This window comes from Peromyscus maniculatus, chromosome 22 (assembly GCF_049852395.1).
Source record: "Peromyscus maniculatus bairdii isolate BWxNUB_F1_BW_parent chromosome 22, HU_Pman_BW_mat_3.1, whole genome shotgun sequence".
In the NCBI taxonomy this organism is placed as follows: domain Eukaryota; kingdom Metazoa; phylum Chordata; class Mammalia; order Rodentia; family Cricetidae; genus Peromyscus; species Peromyscus maniculatus.
In genome coordinates, this window is record NC_134873.1 from 12,892,569 (window position 1) to 12,919,870 (window position 27,302).

The 27,302-nt window shown below is 39.5% G+C and overlaps 2 protein-coding genes across 2 annotated transcripts in view; both read right to left on the bottom strand.

Moving 5' to 3' along the window:
* The window catches only part of LOC102923041 (uncharacterized), a 66,868-nt gene extending 39,629 nt beyond the window's left edge, over window positions 1-27,239 (bottom strand). The window contains exon 1 of the mRNA XM_076559027.1: window positions 27,139-27,239. Coding sequence (XP_076415142.1) covers window positions 27,139-27,174 — 36 coding nt within the window. The 5' untranslated portion in view covers window positions 27,175-27,239. The remainder of the gene's footprint in view (window positions 1-27,138) is intronic.
* LOC102902946 (uncharacterized) lies at window positions 1,611-27,278 on the bottom strand. Its single transcript, XM_076559028.1, has 3 exons — window positions 27,139-27,278; window positions 4,243-4,369; window positions 1,611-4,031 (listed from the first exon to the last, which is right to left on the bottom strand). Exon 3 carries the CDS (start codon window positions 3,120-3,122, stop codon window positions 1,863-1,865), a length of 1,260 nt encoding a protein of 419 aa, XP_076415143.1. The 5' UTR covers window positions 3,123-4,031; window positions 4,243-4,369; window positions 27,139-27,278; the 3' UTR covers window positions 1,611-1,862.
* Between the last annotated feature and the right edge of the window lie 24 nt (window positions 27,279-27,302).

Consider the following 27,302-nt stretch of genomic DNA (forward strand, 5'->3'; position numbering starts at 1 on the left):
ACCAATCCTTGTAATTGGTGGTTTCATTTGGAAAGAATTAGGAAATGCTGCCTGGCAGCAGGAAATATGTTACTGGGCATACCAGCTTAGAGAATTTACATCCACACATTTCCAGGTCCCACTCTTTGCTTCATGCTGCCAGTTAAGGATATGAGTTCTTAGCTTCCTGCTTTAGCTGCCACATCTGACAGTTGTTGCCATGCCACTTTCATGGTGATTCTGTATCCCTCTGTTATTAAGGGCCAAATTAAACTCTTTTATAAGTTGACCTAGACATTATATCACAACAGAAAAGGAACTAATACAAATTCATAAAGTTTTACACCTGAATTAGTTATTCTATGCGATTTAAGACAAGTATAAAATCTGAAAGGGTTATGTTACTGTTTAAATTCATAGTGCAAGTGTTACAGCTCTGGAAGGAATGGTACCCTGTCTGTAGGAAGTTAGACTATACTTTCAGCTGTGAATGGAAGGTATCCTATATAATTACAGCTGTGAGGAGAGAGGTATCCTGACAGGAAGTCAAGCTATACCAAAAGCTGTGTTCCTGTGGGGGATGATATCCCTACAGGATGAGCAATCCTGCTTCTCTCTGAGAGACAGCCCTTACAGCTGGGCTCTGCTCAACTCTGTTAAGAGAGGTTCCCAGCAGAGATGTCTGTTGCTGCTCTGCTCCACTCACCTAAGGGAGTTTCCTAGAAGAGGTGTCCATTGCTTCTCTGCTCCAATCCACTAGGGATATTCTGATCCATTTGGGCAAAAGGATGTCTTCACTCAAAACTCATTCAAGATATTTATTGGGGAGGGAGGAATCCAGGAGAGAGTCTGCCTCTGCCAGTGTGGAAAAGGGCAGCAGCCAACTGAACATGCACAAGGCTTATATGGGGCTTTTTAGGGGCAGAGTTTTTCTAGGAAGAAGATTTATGGGGTGGGAATTGGTTGGATTTCAATCCCTGTGCTTGAATAAGCTAAGAGATTGGCTGGATTTCATGCTCATGGATTGGTTGGTTTTATGCTCATCTGGTCAAAGCTAGAGTGTGTTTCATTGGCTGTGGTTTCAGGGACAAAGTGTGTTTCTTTCACTTGGCTCTTCTTAAAATTATGGCTCTGGTTTCAGGGCCACAGTGTATCTTTCACTGGCTTTGGAATCAGGGACAAAGTGTGCTTCATTAGCTCTAGTTGAAAGGTGTATTTCTTTAGCTGGCCCTTTTACCCTACACATAATGCTTCATAAGTTTGTTTTTTTTCCCCATGAGATAGCTGGTGCAAACAATATAAAAACGGACATCATAATTCTTGAACAGTTTGTTGACACTGTCAATTTCTTTCTACAGAATAAACACTGTTATATAACTGACTGTAAGTGTGTTGGCTAAAGATTTTACTAAATACATTATAATAAATAGCCCTCAGTATCATTTTCAGGTATTCAAAGTCTATTGTGATAAGCAAAGGCTTTAAGAAAGTCAATGCACACAAAAATTTTACTCTTGGGTAAAGTGCAAAACTTTATCACACTGACTATATTTTTAGTGTTTTTCTGCAATGACTTTTTCTCATTATTTCAAAGATTACTGATACATACAAAGGATTTACAACACTTATTACATTCATAGGGTTTCTCTCCAGTATGTGTTCTTTTATGCATTTGAAGATGACTGTGATATGCAATGGCTTTACCACATTGAATACATTCATAGGGTTTCTCTCTAGTATGTGTTGTTTGATGCATTTGAAGATGACTGTGTATGTAATGGTTTAACCACACTGATTGCATTCATAGGGTTTCTTTCCAGTATGTGTTCTTTAAAACATTTGAAGATGACTGTGATACAAATGCTTTACCACATTAATTACATTCATAGTTTTTTTTCTCCAGTATGTATTCTTTCATGTATTTGAAGATTACCACGCTGTGCAAAGGCTTTACCACATTGAATACATTCATAGGGTTTCTCTCCAGTATGTGTTCTTTCATGGATTTGAAGATGACTCTGTTGTACAAAGGCTTTACCACATTGAATACATTCATAGGGCTTCTCTCCAGTATGTGTTCTTTCATGCATTTGAAGATGACTCTGACATGCAAAGGCTTTACCACATTGACTACATTCATGGGCTTTCTCTCTAGTATGTAATCTTTCATGCCTTTGAAGAATACTGTGATGAACAAAGGCTTTACCACATTGGTTACATTCATAAGGTTTCTCTCCAGTATGTCTTCTTTTATGTATTTGAAGACTAATGTGCTTTGAAAAGACTTTATCACACTGATTACAACTGTATAATTTCTCTCCAGTATGTGTCCTTTTGTGCCTTTGAAGATGACCATGTCGTGCAAAGGCTTTACCACATTGATTACATTCATAGGGTTTCTCTCCAGTATGTGTTCTTTTATGCACCTGAAGACTACTGTGATGAACAAAGGCTTTACTGCATTGATTGCATTCATAGGGTTTCTCTCCAGTATGTTTTCTCTTATGCATCTGAAGACCACTGTGATGAGCATAAGCTTTACCACACTGATTACATTCAAAGAGTTTCTCTCCAGTATGTGTTCTTTCATGCCTTTGAAGATGACCATGCTGTGCAAAGGCTTTACCACATTGATTACATTCATAGGGTTTCTCTCCAGTATGTGTTCTTTTATGCATCTGAAGACTACAGTGACGAACAAAGGCTTTACCGCATTGATTGCATTCATAGGGTTTCTCTCCAGTATGTATTTTCTTATGCATCTGAAGACTACTGTGATGAGCATAAGCTTTACCACACTGATTACATTCAAAGAGTTTCTCTCTAGTATGTGTTCTTTTATGCCCGTGAAGATGACTCTCATATGCAAAGGCTTTACCACACAGAATATATACAGAAGTTTTCTCTCCAGTTTGGCTTCTTTCATGCCTTCCATGTCTTCTAGAACTTTGACAATGTTCATCAGCATTATGATCTTCCCAACAGTATCCTATAGTAGTGAGGTTCCAGTAGGTCTGCAGCATCACATCTTTGTAGAGATTCTTCTGGGAAGGATCCAGCAAAGCCCACTCTTCCCAAGTGAAGCCAACATGAACATCATCATAGGTCACTGCATTCATGTTGTGATTTCCCAGCTTGTTCATGCTCTCTGTTCAGCTACCTGCACTTGCAGCAGACCACACAAAACCACTGGTGCCTTCTCTTCAAAGTCAAGCCTGAAGCTGGCTGCTGGAAGGACCTTGCACTACTTCTGACTAGCAAGTCAAGTGGCTAGTGAGGCCTCACAAACTCCTCAGCTGATCCTGTTTCCTCAGACTGAAAGCCTCTGAGTCCTACCTCTGCTTAAAAAGCCCCATATCTGCTTCTTTATGTCAGAGTTAAATGACATATGCATTTATGCAAAATGCTTTGGTCACCACTATTTTGGATTTTGAAATATTTCCATATATATTAGTGTATTTTTGAAACTTTTAGCCAGGTAGTGGTTGGTACATGCCTTTAATCCCAGAACTCAGGAGGCAGAGGCTGGCAGATCTCTGAGTTCAAGTTCAGCCTGGTCTACAAAGTAAGTACCCGGACATCCAAAGCTGTTATACAGAGAAACCCAGTCTCGAAAAAAAAAAAAAACTTTTTAAAAGACTTATTTTTATTTATATGTATGGTATGTTGCTTTCCTGTACGGTTGTATACCATCTTCTTTCCTGGTCCTAAAAGAATGCATTGAATCCCCAGGAACTGGAGTTACAAAGGGTTGTGAGCCACCAAGTGGGTGCTGGGAATTAAACTTTGTCTTGTCTCTTGTGTTTTAAGACATGATTTCACCATGTAGCCCTGGCTGACCTGGAACTTACTATGTAAATGGGGGCTAGTCTATAACTCTTAGTCTATAACTGTCTTTGTGTATGGAGTGCTGAGATTAAAGGTGGGTGCCATCTTGATTGGTTTAGTCCTATATTCTTGAGTAATTTCTCTTTAATATGGAAGGGGAAATTACCTTAGTCTCCAGGAAATTTTGTGGTTATCTTCAATATTCTGGCATTCCTGTGCTTGTTCTAAAAATACAGAACCAGAAAAATCACTACAGATTCTACCATAAAAAACAAAACAAACAAACTAGATTCTGAGTAGTTTAATCATATAATGTGACCATTCTTGGTATATTCTCCAAATTGATCCTTTCTATACTGCAAATCATTGAGCAGCATTGATGAGCAAGACAGACTTTTTCTCAGACTGAGAAATAGGGAGTGATTTTACCCTTACCTATAGAGATCAGATTCCTGAAAGTTTCCTCCATTACATCTCTGTAGAGTTTCATCTGAGAAAGACCCAGCAAAGCCCACTCTTCCAAAGTGAAGATGACAGCTATATCCTCAAAGGTCATAGTCTCCTAGAATATACCACAGATTCCCAAGAGAAGAGGTAAGATTCACAACACAGTATATTTAGCATCAGCTCATATTTTATGGTTAAAAAACACCTGAATTTGATTCCTGGGATTCCCTTGGTAGAAGAAGAGAACCAACTCCTCAAGTTGTCCTCTGCCCTCCACATGCATGCTGTGGCACACATGTACAAATACACATAATAAATCAATTAATGTAATAAAAATTTAAAAGCAAGGCAGAGTGATAGTGGAAAACACCCTACATCAACCTGTAACTTCTATATTTGCAAACATGAGTGAGTGCACATACATTCATATACATTGCAAACATACACACACACACACACACACACACACACACACACACACACGCTCTAAAAGAGATCCAGATTAATTAGAAGCCATCTCCTAATTAATGTCATTCACTTTATAAATACAGTCATAAAATTTTCTTTAAAATCTTCAATACAGAAAGCACTACATTGTTGCCCCTTTCCTTGGGACAGCTCACTCCAATTTCTATTTGGAAGATATCCTTTGCTAAATCAACCTCTGCTTAAACTGTCTATCTTCCTTGGCTGATTTATCTTCTTTTTTTAATGGCACAGGATATACATTACAGTCCAAAACACAGGGAAAGGAGCATAGTGAGGAAATACTGGACCAAAGCAAGACTGAAACCCAGCTTGGCACACTCCAAACTCTGCAATTCCATGTCTGATGTTAAAACACTCTTCGGATCTCCAACTCCTTTCAGTTCTGTTGCCTGCAACACACTTCTTTCTCTTGGGCTGGGTCCACTCCCTATTAGCAGCTCTCCTCAGCAGGTATCCCATGGCTCTGGCATCTCCAACATTTTAGGTTCTCCAAGGCAATCCAGTCTTCAACTTCACAGCTTCACGAAATGGCCTCTCTAAGCCTCCATTCAGAGACACCCCTGACACATGCCTGGCCTCAGCAGCTTTCCTTAGTCTCAGAGGCAAATTTCATAGCCCCTTTCTTCTATCTTTAACTCCAGAACCATGTGGCCAAAGCTGTCAAGTTTTGCTGCCCCCGTTCAATTACATCTTTACCAGCTTCCTGTTCTTCATTGCCTAAGCTTGGCTGTCCTGAAACTGGATCTCCTGAATTTTCTTCTTCAAGAATATAAGAACTGGTCCCTCTCCTTCCATCTCATACTTGCCTAATTCCATCTCATGGTACTGCTCCCCACCAGACCTTCCAGACCGCCCAGATAGATTACCTGTATTCTCCTTCCAAACCCCTCTTATATGGGTTACTCCAAAGATCCATGGATGCTTGACAAGTTCTTCCAGCTACCTGACTGGGACCCTCCCGTTACCCTATTCAGCCTTGAGACCCAAGATAAGTTCATACTACCAGGGAAATCTTGTTTCAAGCCCCTCAAACAAGCCAGTCTGTGTACCAGACTGTGGCTAAAAAGCAGAAGAGCTAGAATAGTGGCTGCAGCTTTAACAACTATTAACTTCCAGACAAACAGAGGAGATCATATCCCAACCCTGCTATAGATTAGCCCCTCCTGAACATTTTAAACCTTTGTTAAAAGAAGAAAGATGACCTGAATAGAAAACACAGAAAAACTGAGCCAACAAACTAACTCCAGATCCTCTGACCTCCTGGGGCACCTGAACACACACCACATAACACACACACACCACGTAACACACACACACACACACACACACACACACACACTCATATTCATAATTTTTTAAGTTACAATTGTGTCATTGTACAATGGGGCAACAATACCCCTACTAGACATCTCAGACTAACAAAGAAAAAGCACAGTGCCAGGAATGTGTCCTTTTTGTTTCTTGAGATTTTATTTATTTTTACTTTATGTGTATGGGTGTTTTGCTTGCACATATGTCTGTGTATCATGTGCTATGCAGTGTCTGAAGAGGCCAGACAGAAGTGTCAGCTTCTCTGGAACTGGTGTAACAAATGGTTGTGAGCTACCATGTGGGTGCTCAGAATTGAACCTGGGTACTCTGAACAGCAGCCAGTACTCATAACCGGAGATACATCTCTCCAGGCCTTGGGTTATTTCTTTTGGAGTTTTTTGGTCAGTAAGGTCCCATAGACTTTCAAACATTACAGGCTGTTGCCAATGCTATTGCTTACCCTTCAAAACTTGACAGTAAGGCAAAATGACTGAAGATACCAGATACCCGAGTCACAGAACAGGGAGATATCAATTAGTACTGACCTGGAAGCTTTATCCCTACTGGATAGCTTTCATAGTACTGGCAGGTACTATGCATTCTACCAGAGCAGAAAAGTAATCATTAATCTTAGCCCAGTGTGAGGACTGCCACCTGCAGTGAGGACTTGATTAACCAGACATGCCCAATGGTGCAATAGTGGCACAAACATGTGACTAACCAACCACTTTCTGACTGGTTTTAGGTCTTACTCCACAAGATAAAAGCTATACCTTGCACCATTATTGGACCAAGAACCTGTATATAGAGAGGTTATAGGCCCTAGTGGAGAACCTACTATTTTTCTGCTAAATGACACTGTATTAAACTGACTTATAATGACTTATCATTATATATATATATATATATATATATATATATATATATATATATATATATATATCAGTGCTCAGCCCTAAATGGGACATATAAATTGCACGGCCTCCTCCTAAGGCTTAGGATCAGTTTGGAAAAGGGGGCAGAAAGAGTGTAAGAGACAGAGGTGGTGGGTGACGATAAAGAAACAATGTCTTCCTGACATAACAGAGAAGCTGAGCATGCAACTTTACTTTGATTGCGGCAGCACACACAAAACTTGTGCAAGCTCAACCCAGATGAAATCTCAATATGGTTGGAAAGGTGAGAATTAAGTCCTACCCCTATCAAAGGAGATATTAGCTCTCCTTCTGGTAGAGGAAGATTCTTTAAGAGTGCATCCCCTGGTAAGCTGACCACACTGCAATTGAAGGCCAAGGGCCCAAGAATATATGGACAGCATAAACTGAACTTGATCATTTTTAAAAAAAGGACACAAAGTTTTGGGTCAGTAGTGAAGAGGTGGTGGTGGATCTGGCAGGAACTGAGGGAGGGGATGAATATGAACATTGTATAAGATTCTAAAGAACTAATAAAAAAGTCATTTTGGTCATACTACTCCTCTTTCCACCCTCCCAAAACAGAAGGTAAGAATTGAGAAAACTTCAGTCACTTGTTAGAGTATCACTGTACACCTCTCCACTTACTGAATAGGTTCTGCCACATGAAAGAGTTGTGGTTTTTGGCAGTGTGTCTGAAACAAGCATTCTGAAAAGTTCATTTTTCAAGTAGCATGGAGAGAGGGGAGAGTGAAGGGAAAAGAAAGCCATCAGTCCTGTCCTATATCATGTGAAGCAATATTAATTGTGTTTCATTTCTTCAGACAGACAGATCTTGAGGCCATTCAGGATAAAGGACAGCAAATCACTAGGTCCCCATAACATCTTGATAAGTACAAAATTGAGTGGTTCAGTTGCTCCTCATATGCCTAGAACATTCCAGAAATCCACAGAAGTTTGAAATTTTCCTAAATCCCTAGGTAATGACTAAAAACATATGAAGCAACTATTTACTTAATCACTGTAGAGTACACACTGCCAAAATTTGGGTCAATGTTCTGACACACAACACAGACTAAATAGGTATTCTAAGAAGTCTCCAGAGATTAAATACGTTTGCAGTGTTCAATATTAGTAAAGCAGGCACTGTAGAACCTGCATTCTGCTATGACCATTTTGGTGGAAACTGAGAGAAATTATAACAATCTAAAGCTCTTAATCAACACCCTTCTCTCCAGACCTGGTAGATTTCAACTGAGAAAATCCTGGACAGAAGTGCATCTTATAGAAATTTTGAATTTGAGCCCAGGCAAAGGCCTCAAAGCACCAATGAACCTTTCCCCTGAACTCTCCCAACAATCTGGAGGCTTCTCAGAGCTCAGACATCACAGGCTGCAGGATCCTGATCTTAATCCTGTAGAGCCTAGACCTTTGAAGTCCCAGGCAGACCAGACAATACGGTGATTTTGGGTGTAGGTAAGCATAGACAAAGTAGTCTGAACTAACATCTCATGTTTTTAGATACTAAAAAAGTTGCTGGTGTGCAACAAAAGTAGAGTCAGTAAATATTTCTTGTATTTTGTGTCAAAATTTCTAGGAAAGACTATCTTCTAAAACTTTTGACCAAACCCTTAAAACCTTTGTGGGCTGGTGGAATGGTGGGTTTCTAGACTAGAATGTTCGTATTTTGAAGATACTTTCAAGTGATTACTAATATGTTGTACATACTGGAGGTTGCTGTCCTTACTAGAAAGAGCTGGTCTGTTTTGAAGTTTAAAAGTACTCGTCATATGTTAAATGCCACTTTTTAATAATCATTTTGTTAAAAGTCCTATGGAATATGCTCTTTTGGGAGTGGAACCATGAAGCTACCCCTGTGAGCAATATGATCTCTACTTGCTCAGTTATTTGCAAAATGCGATATGCTAGTGTGCTTATAGTTGGACATTTTTGGATGCCATCTTTTTCTCAGTGTTTTATTCATTTTGTTTTGCTGTGCATATACTATACATACAGGGCAAGCTCAAATTTTCACTAGATAATAAACAGGTTGCCAGTGTATGATAAAGTAGTAAAGCAGGTACTTCATTTTTTTTTTTAAAGTCAGGCAGAAGTGGCACATGCCTTGAATCTCAGTACTTGGGAGGCAGAAACAGGCAGACCTCTGAGTTCAAGGCCAGCCTGGTTTACAAAGTGAGTTCCAGGACAGCCAGGGATACACAGGGTTTTGAACCCCCACTCTCTGAAAAAAAAAAAAAAAAAAAAAAAAAAAAAAAAAAAAAAAAACAACCCAAATTTAATTGTGTGTGTGCACATGTGTGTAAATATGCACATATGTACAGATGTCCTCAATGTCCAGAAGGTGGTTTTGGATCTCCAGGAGCTAAAATTATACATAACTGTGAGCCACCTGACATGAATGCTGTGAACTAACTTCAGGTCCCCTGTAGAAGCAATAAGGTCTGTTAACTACTCAACTATTTCTCCAGCCCCCAAATTGGTACCTTTTGTGCATTTTGTGTTTAAATTCATAGGCAAGCTCACCTTTCATAAGGAAGTTTTTGCTATGATTTTTTTCAGTTATTTATAACCATTACTTATATGCCTATATTTATCTTGTGGTATGAAGGTATAGAGAAAGGAAGTGAAGAGGCCCAAATGTCATTTACAAACCACATCATATTACAACCACTGCTACATGTATGATCTTATTTACCAGTTCTGTGTACATAGTACACAATTTATTATATATAAAATCAATTCTTTCAGGAGGTTTAGAAGTGCTTGATACATTTAATAGTAGCAGTGGCATAATGTTTTGTGTAAAAAGCTTCTAGAAATTTGGAAATACTTAGTTTGGAAGTATTAAATCACCTTTGAGAAAGTGTATTCTCTGTATTATTTAATGAGTTTTGGGAAGCAAGAGGAAATAAAACTGCAAAAGGTATTTTGCTAGTATGTGCTTGAAAATTTCTGCTCCCCCATTGTCCTGTATGCTATGGATAGATCACTCTGTTGGACTGCACACTGTACAAATGAATAAAAAATTTATAACATCTAGTCTTTAAATATTAAAGGGATTGCCAAATGCATTGCAAAAATAGTAGTAAACTAATACTGAGTATACACTTGGTTAAAATTCATACAAAAAACTTTATTAAACAATGTAGCAATGCAGGCATAGTGACACATACATGTAATCTTGGCACAGAGGAGGCAAAGGCAGAAAGAATCTCACAAGTTAAAGCCCAGTGCAGGCTATGTAGGAAGACTCTGTCTCAAAAACCAAAGAGGGAGAGAAGAAAAACTGCACTGTTTTCATTATGTTTAGATTGTTATTTAATCTTTCCCACACTTAAGATAGGTCTCACTATATAGCTCTGGCTGGCTTAGAACTCTGTCTACCTCTGCCTCCTCAGTGCTGGGATTAAAAGCATTCTCCTCCTTCCTCAGCCTTATTGCAACCCTTTTAAACCTATATCTGAGTGAGACCCATACTTTCTAACTTCCTACATTTTGCCTCAAAAATGATTAATGGATCACTACAGACAAAGCACTTATTAAGCACACTTAAGTCTCTTCCCTTCCTCCAGACCTGGAATATTTGACCCACCCTTCCCCTTCTTTATCATTATCCTAAGAACAGGCTGACCATAGGTGGAAATGGTATCTGGTGCAGGATCTGATTTCATCACCCTCTAATCATTCCCTCTTCTCTCACAACTGTTTTCTTACTCTGATTTGATCCTCCTAACAAAGAAAACTTTCTGCTTAAGCTTTAAGACACTTGGCAGTTGAGGCTTTCCCACCTGCCAAACAATGTTATGATCTTCAGCATTTTTTAACAAGACTTGTTTTATTTTATATCTATGTTTTGTCTGCAAGTATGTATTTATTTAGTGAGTTGTGGGGGCAGGAGGAAATGAAACTGCAAAAGGTATTTTGTTAGTGTGTATATGTCCTGTTGGTGGTGCCCACAGAGGCTAGAAGCAGGTGTCAGATCCTCTGGAACTGGAGTTACAGATGGTTTTAAGCCAGCATATGGGTGCTATCAATCGAACTTGGTTCCCCAGCAAGAGCAAGAGGTGCTCTAAACTACTGAGCTATCTTTCTAGTCCCTGTCATGTCTTACTTCAAGCAGCATTTCTTGTTTGGAACATGTTTAAGCCAATGTTGGTGGTGGAAGCCTCTAGACCTAGCATTTAGGAGCACAGGCATGTAGGTGGTCAGGGGTTCAAGGTCAGCGCCAGCTATAAGGAGGCAAACTATATTCAAGCTATAGCAAGGGAGCTGACAGCTCAAGTTTGAGATGGCTTCTCATATAAACGTCTCCTTCCCCTTCATCATTTACAGTATGATGATCATCTACTTTTCTGCATGTGATTATCTTCAAAAACAAAAAGAAAGCATTTGTCATTCCAGTACAATGTCTAGAATTATCTGCAAGAATAGCTACAACCTAAGAAAGGTTAAGCACTTCTACTATAACCACGCTCACAAGTGCATGTGGATTCAATATTCCAGTCTCTCAGTACCAAGGGTCTTTCTGTGCCCAGTGAGCACACATGGATGCTTACAGGGCTAACTTCAAGAAGAATCAAAGACATTCCATGACTTCCTTTTCCAAGCCACCTATGACCTTCATCTGAAGTCATAGGGCATGGGTCTCTGGTGCCCAGTCAAGTTCAGTAAGTTACTTCTAAAAAGAAAAACTACTTTTCATTTGAAGACTCTAGCAAAGCCACTCAAACTCAGTCACATGAATATAGGTAGAGAAAAATGTAAGTGAAAATATAACAAGTAAAGCATATTCATTTCATTCAGAAAATAAGACATTAGTTAATGATTATTTTCAAAACAAAACAAAACAAAAACTTAGTAAATCATACTTAAGGACTTCTATATGTTTCCATTGAAAATTAGGTGCCAAACAAGATGAAGAAAATTAAATTAATTAAGTTACTCAGTGTTATAAGTGCCTCACCTCAGAAGAAATGATATTTTGGAAAATCTTGGTAATTCAACAGTATGTCTACCAATCTTGTGAAAATGCATTTTCTTGCAACCCTCAAGGAAGACCATGTTTCATCTTTCTACCTCATACTCAAGGCTAAGGCTTAGAATTTCATTTGAGTCATATTGGAGAAAGAAAAGAAAGGATGTATATTGGATATTAAATAGGACTGGGTGTTATGGTATCCATCTGTATCTTAGCATATAGGAGATTGGGCCAAGATAACCAGGGTTTGAGGGTAGCCTGGGCTACCTAATGAGTCCCAGGCCAGCCTGGGCTATAGAGTGAGATGCTACTTCAAAACAAAGAAACAAAAGTTAATTAGTGGAATATAAGTTAGATTAATCCCAGCCCTACCCCCATACATGCCAAGCAAATGCCTCTTTGGACACACTATATTTTACTTTTCAAAGTGTTCTGAAAATTCGGCTTGTGTGTTCTTTTCAAAGTACTAAGTCAAGGGCCACAACAGACATCTGATTAGTGCTAAGTGAGATTGAATTACTACATAAGCTATGCACTGACCCCATCTTGTTCATTAACATGCTCGAAGTCCATCCCTTCTAAGAGATATTGGACTGTGTCCAGTGTGCTCAATAAATACTGGGGAGGTTATATGAAATGAGAGGGAAAAAAAAGGTATTTACTGATTTGTAGAAAAAACGACAACCAAAGCACTAAAGTAGTGAAGGTAATCACGTGTATGCTTGTAGACAAGTGGTAGATAATACTATAAATTGTAAAGGGGAAGGAGATGTTTATAAGAGAAGCCATCTCAAACTTGAAGAATTTGCTTCCAAGTCACTTGAATATAGTTTACCTCCTGTAAAATTCAGGTAGGGTTTTAACCTCCATCAGGAGATTTTAAGAGGGAGGAAGATCAGGTAGGACCTTTAGGAGAAGATTAGGGCTCACCCCTCATAAATGTAATACTGTGTTCATTTGATTCATGGATTAATGAGCTATAAATGCCTCCAGTGGATATGCTATAAAAGTCAGTCTGAGTAGGTCTCTCCTTTTCTTTGGTTTTGTGATAGCCTGTGCCACCTTAGGACTACATAGCTCTCTTTACCTAGAGCTATAAACTTTAAGCAAGAAACAGACTGAGACAGGAAGAGCTATTAATAAAACATACAAGTGACTATTTGCCACACAATTAAAAACCAAATCAAACCAAACCAAAACCAAAACCATGGGGCAATTAGATCTGCTTTCAGGAGAAAGGAAGTATCAGGCACTCAAATTGCTCAGCTCTTCCCTGAAATAACCACATATGGGAATTGGAAGCCTTCCTTTCAAAATGCTAGATCACGGCACATCCTGAGAGCAAAAGACAGTAGGCCAGTTGTCCATAGAGATCTCTGGAGAGCAAGTTGCTCTGTAAGACACCACAGAAGGGTACCAATTACTGGCCTGCCTCAACTACCAGGAATGAGGAACCAAGAGCACAGTAGCATCAGTAGCAAACTCAGGCTGCAGAACCTGCAGCTGACAGGAAAATGTCAGGTTCTGCCACAAATGCCTAGGGTAACATACCCCTAGTCTACAGACACAGAGCTAACACCATTCTGACTTTACCAATTGTCTTAAGCTTCTCAAAATGGCAACTGTGGCCCTTGGAGGTCACAGTGAAAACAGAGGCTATGTTACCAGGAGTCTGGCATACTTCAGGTTCTAAAAATGGCAGCATCAGAAGGGATGATACCCAGGGTTAAAAAAAGACTCTTTCCCATAGCCATGTGGTTGGATAGTTTGTACAGCTTTGCCCAATGAGTCTAGTAGGCTAACAAACCAAGGCTTGTCCCCTTGACCTCTGGGTGAAAGCAGAAACAATCCCTATTGAGCTAAGTAGGGCACAATAAACAGCAGATTGTACCCACAGACTGAAGGGTTAATAGAATTTTACTTTGTGTAAAACTGGCATTTAGAGTAGGACTACCTTTTTCCTGTTCTTGGTGGGTAATTCCTGATTCTACCCACTGGAAACAGGGTCAAGAGTCTGCTCAATGGATTCTCGACTGTGTCCTATGGAGACTATCATTGATTTCAGAGAATCTCAGGCCAAGCTAGCTGAGAGCCTGCTGTGACATTTAAGATATCTGAGTGAGGCAGCTGGCTTCATGGATATGGCTTTCACATGCCTTATTGTTCAATCTACTCATTTTCCAGTGTCAATAATGCCATTTACATTTAATCTAAATGCAGCTTGAGATAGCATTGCATGGTCACCAAGGCTATTCCTGACACCCTTTGTATGATTGAAAGTTATTATAGGAAATCAGGGGAAAAAATACTTCAAGATACAGACACATTCAGTTTACTCCAAAAGCTCAGAATTAATAGCAAGAATTGACAGTTGGGATTACATGGTACTGGAGAGAGAGCCAAAGTAGAGAGAGAGCCTACAGAATGACAGGAAATTTTGTCAGCTGTCTCAGGGAATCAGTTTCTAGAAGTATATAAAGAACTATGAAAACCAAACAAAAAAGTGTAAATTGTCCAGTCGATAAACAGACAAATAAATTCAACAGTTCTTAGAAGAACAAGTATAAATTGCAGATAAATAGCATGGGGAAATGATTTAAATCTTTAGTTGATCAGAGAAATGCAGGCGAAAACTACATTTGCTACACTGAGATTCTGCCTCACCCCAATTTGGATGACTATCACGACAGAAATAAAACAAATGCTGTTGAGGGTAGAGGGGAAAACCAAACCCTTATACACCATTGGTGGTCAGTCAGTATGGAGGTCCTGTTTGTGTTTTACATTCTTAAAAACATAAAAATAGAACTACCATGAGATCCAGCTGTAGTACCCCTCTGTATATACACAAAGCAAAATACATAAGCACACAATGGAGGTACCTACATAAAATTTTTTATTATGGCCTTATTCACAATAGTCAAGCTATGAATCAGCCAAAGTGTCTATCAACAAATGAAAATTTGAAGAAACTGTACAGTTATATATCACAATGAAGTTTTATTCAACCACAAAGAATAATAAAATCATGTCATTTTATAGCAAATGGATAGAACTGGAGATCCTCATATTAGGCAAAATAAGTCAAACATGCAAAGACAAATATGTTGTCTTTTATAATACCAAATATTTTCTACCCCCCCCTTTTTTTGTTTTTGTTTGTTTGTTTTGTTTTTCCTTTTTTTTTTTTTTTTTTTTTTTTTTTGGTGACAGGGCTTCTCTGTGTAGCCCTGGCTGTTCTGGAACTCACTTTTTACACTGGGCTCACCTCCAACTCACAGAGATCCATCTGCCTCAAGTGCTGGAATTAAAGACATGTGCCATCACCACTGCCCAGCTGAATCTTGATTTTTTTTTTTAATTTATTTATTATGTATACAGTGTTCTGCTTCTGCTTGCATATATCCCTTCAGGCCAGAAGAGGGCGCCAGATCTCATTACAGATGGTTGTGAGCCACCATGTGGTTGCTGGGAATTGAACTCATGACCTCTGGAAGAGCAGTCAGTGCTCTTAACCTCTGAGCCATTTCTCCAGCCCCTGAATCTTGATTTTTAAAGAAAGGTATGGAAGGTGAAGGGGGCTGTTTGCAAAGAGGAAGGCTAACGGCAGGAGGAAGGAACCACAAGAGTACTGGGGAGTGTGGATATGATGAAATTTATCATGAAACCTATTCCACTGTACAATGAACATACCCTAGTAAAAACACTGAGCTTTTTAAAAAATCCTTGACAACGAGGCTCTGTGGTTAAGAGCACTTGCTGCTCTTGAAGAGGACCCAAGTTTAGTTCCAAGCACTCTCATCAATTGCCTCACAACCACCTGTAACTCTAGGACCAGGGAATCCAATGCTCTTCTCTGGACTTGTTGGACACTCACACACTCATACACACACACACACACACACACACACACACACACACACACTGGAATAAATCTTTTTTAAAAAAAAATCTATGAGGAGTTAAGTAATAAGAAAAAGAATGTAAATTCCATTGTCATTCTCAAAACATGTGTTGAGAAAGTATCCAGAAGAAATACATAGTTGATCGTGCTCACTCTTGTGAAGAATCCACCAGCACCCACACCTCCTGATTTAAATGTGTATCTTTCAGAGTTGTGCTGAGCTCTCCAGTATTTACAAAAGGTGATGGTTCGTTGTCTTAATCTGTGTATGTCTTCACTGAGCAGACGGTAGGACAGCTTAAGGAAAAGAAAAGCAAAAGGGGAACATAGTCCTTAGGAATCATGACCTATCTTGGAAGACAGTTTCAAATGAACAGTTAAATGAGGAGAAATAAGAGCTTAAGGTGGGCTCAACAAGGAGGCTGTTTCAAGAGTTCTTGAGGTCTGGCAAGATAGCTCAGCAGGTGGAAGTGCTTGTGTACAGGCCAGACAACCTGAATTTAGTCCCCAGATCCCAGAAGATGGCAGGTAGCAGTAACTCTCAAGAATTGTTCTTTTTCCTACACACGCACACACAAACACACATGAGAGAGAGAGAGACAGAGAAAGAGAGAGAGAGAGAGATTTTTTAAAATTTAACTTCTTTATTGATTCTTTGGGAGTTTCACATCATGTGCCCCAATGCCACCTACCTCCCAGTCCTCCATATCCTCCCCTCATCCCTGCAGTGCCCCCCCCAATGAAAACAAAACCCCTCTTCATTTCTCCTTTCCCTCCTCTCCAACCCCTCTGCATTCATTCTTTCCTCTACATTCAGCATCGGTGTGTTATATAGTAGACCCTTTTGTCCTATCAGCAAATTCCGAGACAGCTGACAAAATTTCCTGTCATTCTTTAGGCTCTCTTTCTACTTTGGCTCTCTCTCCGGTACCATGTAATCCCAACTGTCAATTCTTGCTATTACTTCTGAGCTTTTGGAGTAAACTGAATGTGTCTGTATCTTGAAGTATTTTTCCCCCCTGATTTACTATAACTTTCAATCATACAAAGGGTGTCAGGAATAGCCTTGGTGACCATGCAATGCTATCTCAAGCTGCGTTTAGATTAAATGTAAATGGCATTATTGACACTGGAAAAATCCATAAGTATTTCTGTTAACAAGTTCACTTGTTGCATCTAAACAGAGCAGAGAAAATGGGAAGGGAAGGGAAGATAGGGTTGAAGGAGTACATTTTGGAAGAGACAACTAGAATTCAGGAGCATTTGTAGGGTAGTGTGGAATCCTAGTACAGTGGAAACTGCTAAAATATATGGTGATCCTAAAGAAGTCTCCAAAATGGGGAGATAGCATCACGAATGCCCACCTCTTGTCACTAAATGAAGCTTTCAGTATTGGGACTGGGTTACATCCAATCGAGTTGTTGGCCAAAGGGGTCTCATGGAAATAAATCCCCAAACAACCCAGGCTGTTGCCAAGACAATAGGTTGCTCTCTACAAACTGAGAACAGGGCCCTATTGCTGAAGACAACACCCACACAATTCACTGAACATGGAAAGGTCGAGTTGGTGTCTACATTGAACCTTCACCCCTACATTGTAGTGTCTTTTGGTATGGGAAGGTACTCTTCAGGCTACCAAAAAAGAAATGTAAGCACCAACTCAGCCATAAAACTGTAGGCAGAGATTTCCTGTCCTGACCACCTGTTCCTCCTACAGCTGCTTCCAAATTACCACACAGAGACTTAGTATGCTCGGGTGATAGTTCAGGCTTGTTACTAGCTAACTCTTAAATTATCTAATTTCTATTAATTTATGTATTTCCACATGGCTTATGGCTTTACCTATCCTCTAGCATTTCTTGCTTCCTGGCCAGCTGGCTGGCATCTCTCCTGACTCCACCCTTCTTCCTCCAATCATTCTTCCTGTGTAGGATGTCTTACCCAATCTCTTCTTGCCCTGCTACTGGCCAATCAGATTATTTATTTATTTATCTATTTATTTATCTATTTATTTATCTATTTATTTATCTATTTATTTATCTATTTATTTATCTATTTATTTATTTATTTATTTATTTATTTATTTATTTATTTATTTATTTTTAACAGTGAGCATAATCCACAGCACAAAACTTTTGATCTACAATGCTGTCTTGCCTGAAAAATATGCTAGGGCAATGGTGGCAAAAGCTTCTGGGAGTGACCAACCAACCTCTGATTTGATTTAATGCCCACTCCACAAGATGGAACCCATACATGACACTACTTGGGTGAATAAGAACCAAAGACTAGGAAGCCCAGAGATGTAGGGTAAAACCAAATACAACTAGTCTTTAAAAAATAAAAGTAGTGATACTCATAGATTAATGCTTTATTCAGCCATAATCAGAGAAGGTTCCTCTGTGGCAGATGGGAACAAACAGAGATCCACAGCCAGACATTTTATAGCTCCACAGCCAGACATTTTACAGAGAGAGAGAGAGAGAGAGAGAGAGAGAGAGAGAGAGAGAGAGAGGAGAGAGAGACAAACAGATACGCTGGTATACACAGCCCTAAATGGGATGGATGTCTTCATCAATTTCTTCCCCTCAGAGCTCAGAAAACCTCATGGAAGAGGAGGTGGAAAGAGTGTAAGAACCAGAGGGGATGGAGGTCAGTAGATAAGGCCCTTTGAATCAACTGAGCAAGGCTCATACATTTGAACTCACAGAGATTGAAGCAGCAAGCACAGGGCCTGTACAGGTCTATAGCAGTTCCTCTGTGTATAAATTATAGCTTTCAGTTTAGTATTTTTATGGGATTCCCAAGTTTGTGAATGACTGGGTCTCTGATTCTTATCTCTTCTCTTAGGTTCTTTTTCCATCTGTTGGTTTCTCTTTAGAAAACAAACAAACAGAAACCAAGGAAACAGTGTTCTCCAGACACAACAGAACTGATGCAGCTATGTACTCACAGAGACTGGGGTAGCATGCCCAGGGTCTGTACAGGTTCAAGCCAGGAGTCCCAGTGCTGAGAAGAAGTGGACATGCTCCCCCATCCCTAACAAAGAAGGTATCTTCAATTGATAACCACTTAGTGTTCTCCAATGGAGTCTCATTGGATATAGAAACTACACTTAGGGGTAGCATGCCCAGCAGTAAATGCCCAACACAAAATTATTTTTGGGAAGCAGCTGCTAGTTATTTGGGAACAGGCAGGCTGGAGAGAAACTTATGCCTATAGTTCCTCTCTGTGCCCAGCCATATCACTTCCTGTCTCTAACTCCCTAGTGCTTAGATTAAAGGCATGAGATCCCAAGTGCTGGGATCAAAGGTGTGTGCCACCACAGACTGGCTCTGTGTTTCTGGATCAATTTCTCTGCTTCCTTGGCTCTGTTAGACTGGATTAATCTTGTGTAGCCCAGGGTGGCCTTGAACTCACAGAGATCTATCTGGCTCTGCCTCCCAAGTGCTGGGATTAAAGGTATGTGCCACCACTGCCTGTCCTCTATGGCTAACTAGTGGCTTAGCTCTGCATTCTGATCTTCAGGCAAGCTTTATGTCTTAGATTACAAACAAAATATCACCACAACTGAGTCTTGTTTTATGGATTAAACTATACTACCCATAATAATACAGAGCTATACTTCAAGACATAAATAAAAACAGTTGGAGTGTGTGTGTGTGTGTGTGTGTGTGTGTGTGTGTGTGAGAGAGAGAGAGAGAGAGAGAGAGAGAGAGAGAGAGAGAGAGAGAGTATGTGTACATGTGTACTGTTTTTTGCCTGCATGTATGTCTGTGTACTTCAAGCATACCAAGTGCCTGAGGAAGCTAGAAGGTACTGAATGCCCTAGAACTGGAGTTTCAGACGGTTGTGAACACCATGTGGATACTTGGAATCAAATCTGGGTCTCCTGGGAGAATTACCAGGATTCTTTGTCAACAAGCCATATCTCCAGCCCCACAGGGTAGATATATTAATTGTAGACTAAACATGCATTAGTAGCTCAAGGAAAATTACAAGAAATATAAGGATCAAATAATAATACAACAATTATCCAAGAAGACAAATAATTTTTAAAATATAGCCCTCTTTATACATGCAGTAAAAAATACATAGAATAGCAAGGAAATTATAGATACACAACTATACATGGAGACTTCAACATATCTGTATCAATAACTGACAGCTAACTAAAGCAGGGCATAAGTAACAAAACAGTAAAAACCAACAGTGTGATCTGTGAACTAGTATCATCTGGTAATGCAGACTGCTCCATCAACAAGGGTAGAGTACACATTCTTCTCAAGATCACAGGGAATCTCCCCTAAGATAGACAGCTTGGAACTAATAATCACTCTTAAGTAAAGTGATTTTTTTTACTTGTGGAAAAAAAAAAAAAGAAATTGTGAAGTGTATCTTCTCATTCAACCCTGAAATTTAACCAGTTTCAACAACTGGGAAAACCTAAATGAAGAAGAGATTAAACTGTCAACTTCTAAATAACAGAAAAGAAAAACCTCATGAAAAATTGAACTATGCCAAACAACATGAAATTCAGTGTATTACCAGAACTTGTGGGGTTTAGAAAAAGAAAAGCTGAAAATGAAACCTAAAGTAGTAAATGAATTCAAGAAAAGATATTGACACAATGATTAACCTTCTACTTTAGAAGTTGAGAGAAAAAAGAAAATAATGCCAAATCATGAAGAATTGAGTGTTATCCAGCTGTTTCCTGGGATTGGAAATATCCTCTAAAGGAGAGGAGTGAGATCCAGGAAACTCATAAGAAATGACTCAGCAAACTACAGAACCTTACAAGATTCAATAGGATCCTCTCTGAGGTTATGTGAGTAGTAAACAAATGCTGCAGAGAAGAGACATTGGTATGGAGCCACTTACAACAAGATCTGCTGGGAACTAGAGTGATGCAGCTTTCATAAAATGTCACTCAAGTTGTGACAGGACTTTTTGGTGATAAAGCAGCCAGAGTCTGGCAGCTTACTTGTACACTTATATAAATAATCCCAATATATTACTTATACACTTCTATAAATAATCCCAGAAAACCCAGTGGTTCACCAAGGCAGACTTGGTTGGAATCATCATCATCATCATCATCATCGTCATCGTCATCGTCATCGTTGTCGTCATCATCGTCCTCCTCCTCATCACCATCATCATTTTGGTCTTGCTGTTGGTGCCCTATCTGGGATGAACAGATATTTGCTCATATCTCCCCAGGGAAAGTTTTCAAAAAAAAAAAAAATGATCAGCACTCAGAAGACAGAGGCAAACCAATCTCTGTGAGTCAGTCCAGGTCAGTGAGGGCTATATACAGAGAGCCTATTTAAAAAAAAATAAATCAAAAGCACAAGCAAACATAAAAACTCAAACCAGGGCTGGAGAGATGGCTCAGAGGTTAAGAGCACTGGCTGTTCTTCCAGAGGTCCTGAGTTCAATTCCCAGCAACCACATGGTAGCTCACAACCATCTACAATGAGATCTGGCTCCCTCTTCTGGCCTGCAGACAGAACACTCACTGTATACATAATAAATAAATAAATCTTTAAAAACAAAAACAAAAACAACAACAAAAAAACCCCTCAAACCAAACCAAACCAAACAACAACAAATACAGGGGTGGGGGATGAAGAGATGACTTGGGTTAAGAGAATATGCTGTTCTTCCAGAAGTCCTGGATTCAGTTCCCAGAATCAACATGGCAGTTCACAACCATCTGTAACTCCAGTTATAGTCTATCCAAGACCCTTCTGTCCTTTATTGGGATTAGACATGTGCATAGTACACTGCTTTAGGATGTTGTTCTGTATGCTGTGAATATGTGTTGCTCTGATTGGTTGATAAATAAAGCTGTTTCACCAAGGGTGAGGCAAAATAAGGTTAGGCAGGATATTCCAACTAGACAGAGAGGAAGGAGAAAGGCAGAGCTGAGGAGATGCTGCTAGCCACTGCCATGAGAAGCAAGATTAAAGTACCAATAAGACACAAGCCATGTGGCAAAAGTATATAATTATAGAAATGGGTTAATTTAAGATGTAAGAGCTAGCTAGTGAGAAGCCTGAGCCATTAGGCCATATAGTTTGAAAATAATATAAGCCTTGTATGTTTATTTGGGTCTGAGCAGCTGCAGGCCTGGATAGGACCAGAGAAAACTTCAGCTACAGTATACATACATACATGCAGGTAAAACACATATATATTTAAGGGAATCTTTAAAAATGTTGATAAGCCTCATTTGGCTAAAGTAACTAAAAGAAGATATATAAATGGGGCAAAAATCAAACAATTCCTGGTAAGAAATCATAGACAAGAAAGGTATGGTTGTGCACACTTGTAATCTCAGCTTTCAGGAGAGGGAGGAGTTTCCAGAGTTCAAGGCCAACGTGAGTTACAAAAGATCCTGTCTCAACAAACAAAAACAAACAAGGACACAACAAAAACTCATAAGCAGTCAAAGAATATAAAAGTATACACATTAAAAAACTGGGAGAGGGAAAAATGGCTCAGTGGTTAGGAGAGCTTGCTGCTCTTCCAGAGTACCTGAGTATGGTTCCTAGCAACCACATAAGACAGCTTATAGCCAGCTGTAACTACAGCTTTAGGGGAGCCAATACCCTCTTCTAGATTCATATGACAACTACATGAATGTGCACAATCCCATACATAGATGCATATACATATACATACACATGTACATGTACATGTATATGTATATATACCGGGACTTCCAGGGCACAGGGAGGAGAAGAGAAAAGAGAATGGAAGAACTAGATGGGTAAGAACTTGAGAGGAACAAACTGAGATGGGGAAGAACTAGATTGAAAGGCTAGAAGAGAGAACTAGAGGAACGAGATGGAAGATGAGGAAGAGCCAGATGGGGAAGAACAAGATGAGAGAGAAGGAGATGGGAGATGAACTGATAGGGAAAAGAACTAGATAGATGAGACAGAACTAGAAGGGACAGAACTAGATGAAGGAATTAAGATAGAACCTAGAGGGGACAGTAGATGAATATAGAGAAATCAGGCAAGAAAGGAGCTAGACATGAGAGCAGAATAGAAGTGTGCAGAGAGAGAACTATCACAGAATAATAAAGTGTATGAACTAAGGAGTTTTGTGTACATAGATTCATTTCTTTTCATCAAAGATTAATTATGAGCTGGTTATAGATTCTTCCTGGACCCTGGGAGGGGACTATCGAGGGGCTGGACCCCCATAGTGCCCGATACAGATATATGGAGAGAAGAAAGGAGGAGAGAGATGCCAGTTGCCGCCCAAGGAACAGCAAGATGTCAGCAGACCAGTAATGCTATGGCCACATGGCAAAACATAGATTAATAGAAATGGGTTAAGTTATAAGAGTGAGCTAGCAAGAAGCCTGCCACAGGTTATATAATTTTCAATTAATATTAAGTCCCTGAATGATTATTTTATAAGAGGCTGCAGGACCGTGGGGCTGGATGGGACAGGAGAAACTTAGGCTATACATAGGCATTACAAAGAACCCATACTTCTTGTAAATACATATGAAAAAAAATCTTAATAATTCCAGATGCCATACATTGTTTAAACAGAATTACATACCACAGTATGTATAATAAGAATTATATTCTTATTATAATTATAAATAAGATATATTAATTATAAATAAGAATTACACAATTATGTGAGATAGAGAAATACATAAAAATAAATGTATGGAATCTACCATCTAATCGTATAGATGCACAAAAATTCTAAGATCAGATGACTGTAGAGAGAGATGGACAGATTGTTCAGTGGTTAAGATTACATTCTACTCTTCCAGAGGACCAGAGTCTGTTTTCCAGTACCCAGACCAGTTGGCTCAGAACAGCCTGTAATTCCAGCTCTGGAGGATCCAGTGTCATCATCTGGACTTTTAGGTACTTGCACTCACATGTGCATACACCCACACACAGAAACACACATATACAAAATTTAAAACTCCAAGAAAGTATAAGGCAAGGAATAATAAAAGGCATCAGTATTGGATAGGAATAAGACAGTCTTCCTTCATATTGTTTACATAGAATATGTCAAAAAATAAGAACTCAAAAATAATGTGGTTGTTCTGAGATTACAAAGGACTACATATATATGTATATATACATATATATATTAATTTTGCTGCATATAAACTGTAAGTGATTAAATCTGAAATTAAAAATACAATACCATAGTATAAGGAGAAAGAGGGAGGGAAAGGGGCAGAAATGGAAAAAGAGAATTTCATAAACCACAAAGGGCCACATAAGCAGGTTACTGAATGCCAAAAATAATCAGTAAAAGCAAGATAAATTACAATTGAATTATGTTTAATGACAAATAGACAAAATAGATTATTTCAAGTGTTTAAAAAATCACACATACACACACATACACTATTTTTTCAAGTGTTAGAAAATCACATATACACACACATTATCTATCTATCTATCTATCTATCTATCTATCTATCTATCTTTCTATATCAATGGAAGATCAGATAACTTCAATGACTATTAAAATGTTCTACTAAACTAATTACATCATCAAAAATCCACCCTTTTTTCAAATTCCACTGTGTATAAAAATTTGTGAAAAAAATTTATGTTCACAAGCATAAGAGTCAGGATATTATCAACACAGTAGAAAGTTTCCAAACAGGGGCCAAGGAGGTGGCTCAATCTCTAGCACCCACATAGCAGCTCAAGTCTGTAACTCCAGGTCCAAGGCACACACACACACACATACATGCAGGCAAAAATATCTGTGCACATAAAACAAAATAAATTATTTTAAAAAAGATTCAAAACAAGCTAAGTCCCACAAGCAGAGAAAGTAGTAGTTGAACTGACTTAACCAAAATTTTATCTACCATCATATGTGAAAGATATTGAGTCAAAGAATCCTCATAAAAAGCTTTCAGCATAATACAAACGTTATTTTAGGAACTGGAAAGATACCTCAGGAGTAAAGAGCAGTAAATGCTCCTTCAGGACTTAGGTTCAGTTCCCAGTACCCACATGGTGGCGGCTCAAAACCATCCTATTCCAGGAGATCTGATGCTCTCTTCTGGCTTCCTTGAGCTTCTGGATGCATAAACTCACACAAGCACACATACACACAAAGTAAAGTAAAAATACTATTAAAAAGTTATATTAGAAGCAACACAGATGGTTCAGTGGTCTTGTGACCTGAATTTAATCCTTGGAACTCACACATAGGAGCGGGAGCTCCATATGATAGTTCCCTTATCTCCACACTCAAGCCATAGCATGCATGCTCTCCCCACAACACACATATTATACACTCACACAATAGTAATCATTTTTGAGACTGGTCTTACTATGTTGCCCTGACTGGCTTGGAACTTGCTATACAGACCAGGCTGGTCTACAACTCACAGTCACCTGCTTCTGCTTCTTGAGTGCAGGTATGTGACACCACACCTGGATACAATATTTTTTTTTAATTATATAGAAAAAACACTATTAACTTATTCAAATTTTTAAAAAGTGAAACTTTAGTTTACTGATAAACAAATGACAAATTTATGAAGAATGTCTAAAAACATCTATGCACTGGTAAACTCTTGGTGACGTGCTAAAGATGGGAGGCACAATAGAAGCCAACTAATTCACCAAAATGGTGACTCCATGGATATGACATATTGTTAACAAGTCTTTATCAAGGAAACTTAAATAAAGCAGCCCATGGAAGCAATCTGCTCTACCCAGAATTCACAAGGGAACCCACGTCCAGAAAGTAAAAAATGTACTTTTGCTTAGAGACCATATAATGTCCCAGGGTGGTTCAACTTCAGGCAGTAAGCGAAACAAGAGCTCAAAGGAAATTTCATTCTGGGACCTCCAAACACCCCCCTTTCAACTCTTCTGTATCAACCTCTCTCTTCCACAGGATCAATACTGGCAAGTGAAGAAACACCTAATTAGTTGAAGGTTCAGATTTGTCATTTTCTGACATTACATCTCAATGCAAATCAGTGCTCTTTTTTGAACACTAACAGATTCTTCAATACCAGCTGGGTGTTCCTGTATTCAATTCCGGTGGTCCATCCTTAGAACAGTCCTGAAAACCGGGTAGTCTTACTATGCTATTTGTAGTGCTAGTTCAAAGCCCGTTTGCTCTTTCTGGTAGCCAGTTTCCATTAAGAAGTGATGGAGGGTTTGGACCCCGAGCCATCTATTAACTATGTATTTTTACGATGTAATTTTAATATTGCTTAAAGGGTGTTTAGGAGAAAGACTCCCAAACACCGTTATTGCTCAGAAAATTCGATGGGAGTTAGGTTCTCTGTACCAGAGAGAAAGAAACTGAAATGTTCTTTTCTGACAGACTCACAGACATTCTCAACGAGTACAAAATACATACAGACAACAACCGCTTGGGTACGAAGTAAAAGCAGCAGATGTTGAATTCTACCTAGGTGCTTTATTTTTAGTGACTGTAACCTCCCATCCCTCAATGCTTTTTGTTTTTGAGAGCACTCATTTTCCCTACATTTAAATGAATCTCACCTCCTGGTCCCAGTTTTAAGCTCTTGGCTTGACACAAACTTTCCTTTTGGGGATATGGACAAATATTTAGATGAAGTGATCAGGAGAAACAAAATTACTACTCAAACTGCATTGTTTCTCTCCTTTCTCAACATCTCCAAACTTAAACTTGAGCCAGCACACAACTCGCTTTCCTAGAACACACTCTGCTCTAGGAGATGACTGTGCCAGCATTTATCAAGTCTTTTCTACCATCCTCTTTCCACTGCCGTTTGCGCCTAACCACTGACATGTTTGTAGATTCAGCACCACGTTCTTAAAATCACAAAGATTTTAGAAAAAATATTTGGTCACAACAGGTCATTTCTCTCCTCCTGAGCACACAGCTGTATGTAGGTCCCTTGAGTTTGGCAGTTTGGGCAAGTTCCTGGAAATTTAGGGATTACCAACCTAAAAGGCACTGTGCTGAAGGAACTGAGTGGTGGATTTTACACGATGCTTCCCCTGAACCCGAAAGACAGGAAAGCGGGGCTCCACTTTTGAGAACCTAAACGCCGAGCCCCGCACCCCCCGCGGCGCAGCTGGAAGCCCCGGGCACAGCTGTGCAGAGGAGAGAGAACCCGGATCTCTCTAAAAGAGGAAACCTGGGCTGGGAAAGCATGCCAGGCTCTAGGGATACCGGGAGCAGAGGAATCGGGACGCCCCTGCAGGCCTGCCCTCCCACCTCGAGCACTCGCATCTCACCAAGTCTACACCCAAGTCTCCCGTGTGCGCGGCCATCTCACCGCCTCGGAGGCTCAGCCAACCCAGACACTTTCAGCTGACAAAACAGCATTGCGAATGCCTCGGCGCCAGGAAGAAAAATGGCGGGTGAGGAACTTCCGCCCCACTCCCGTGCTCACGATAGG

What these genes read in the sequence shown, in the direction of transcription:
- LOC102902946 (XM_076559028.1), bottom strand. Translation starts at nt 3,122, where the DNA reads ATGAACAAGCTGGGAAATCACAACATGAATGCAGTGACCTATGATGAT.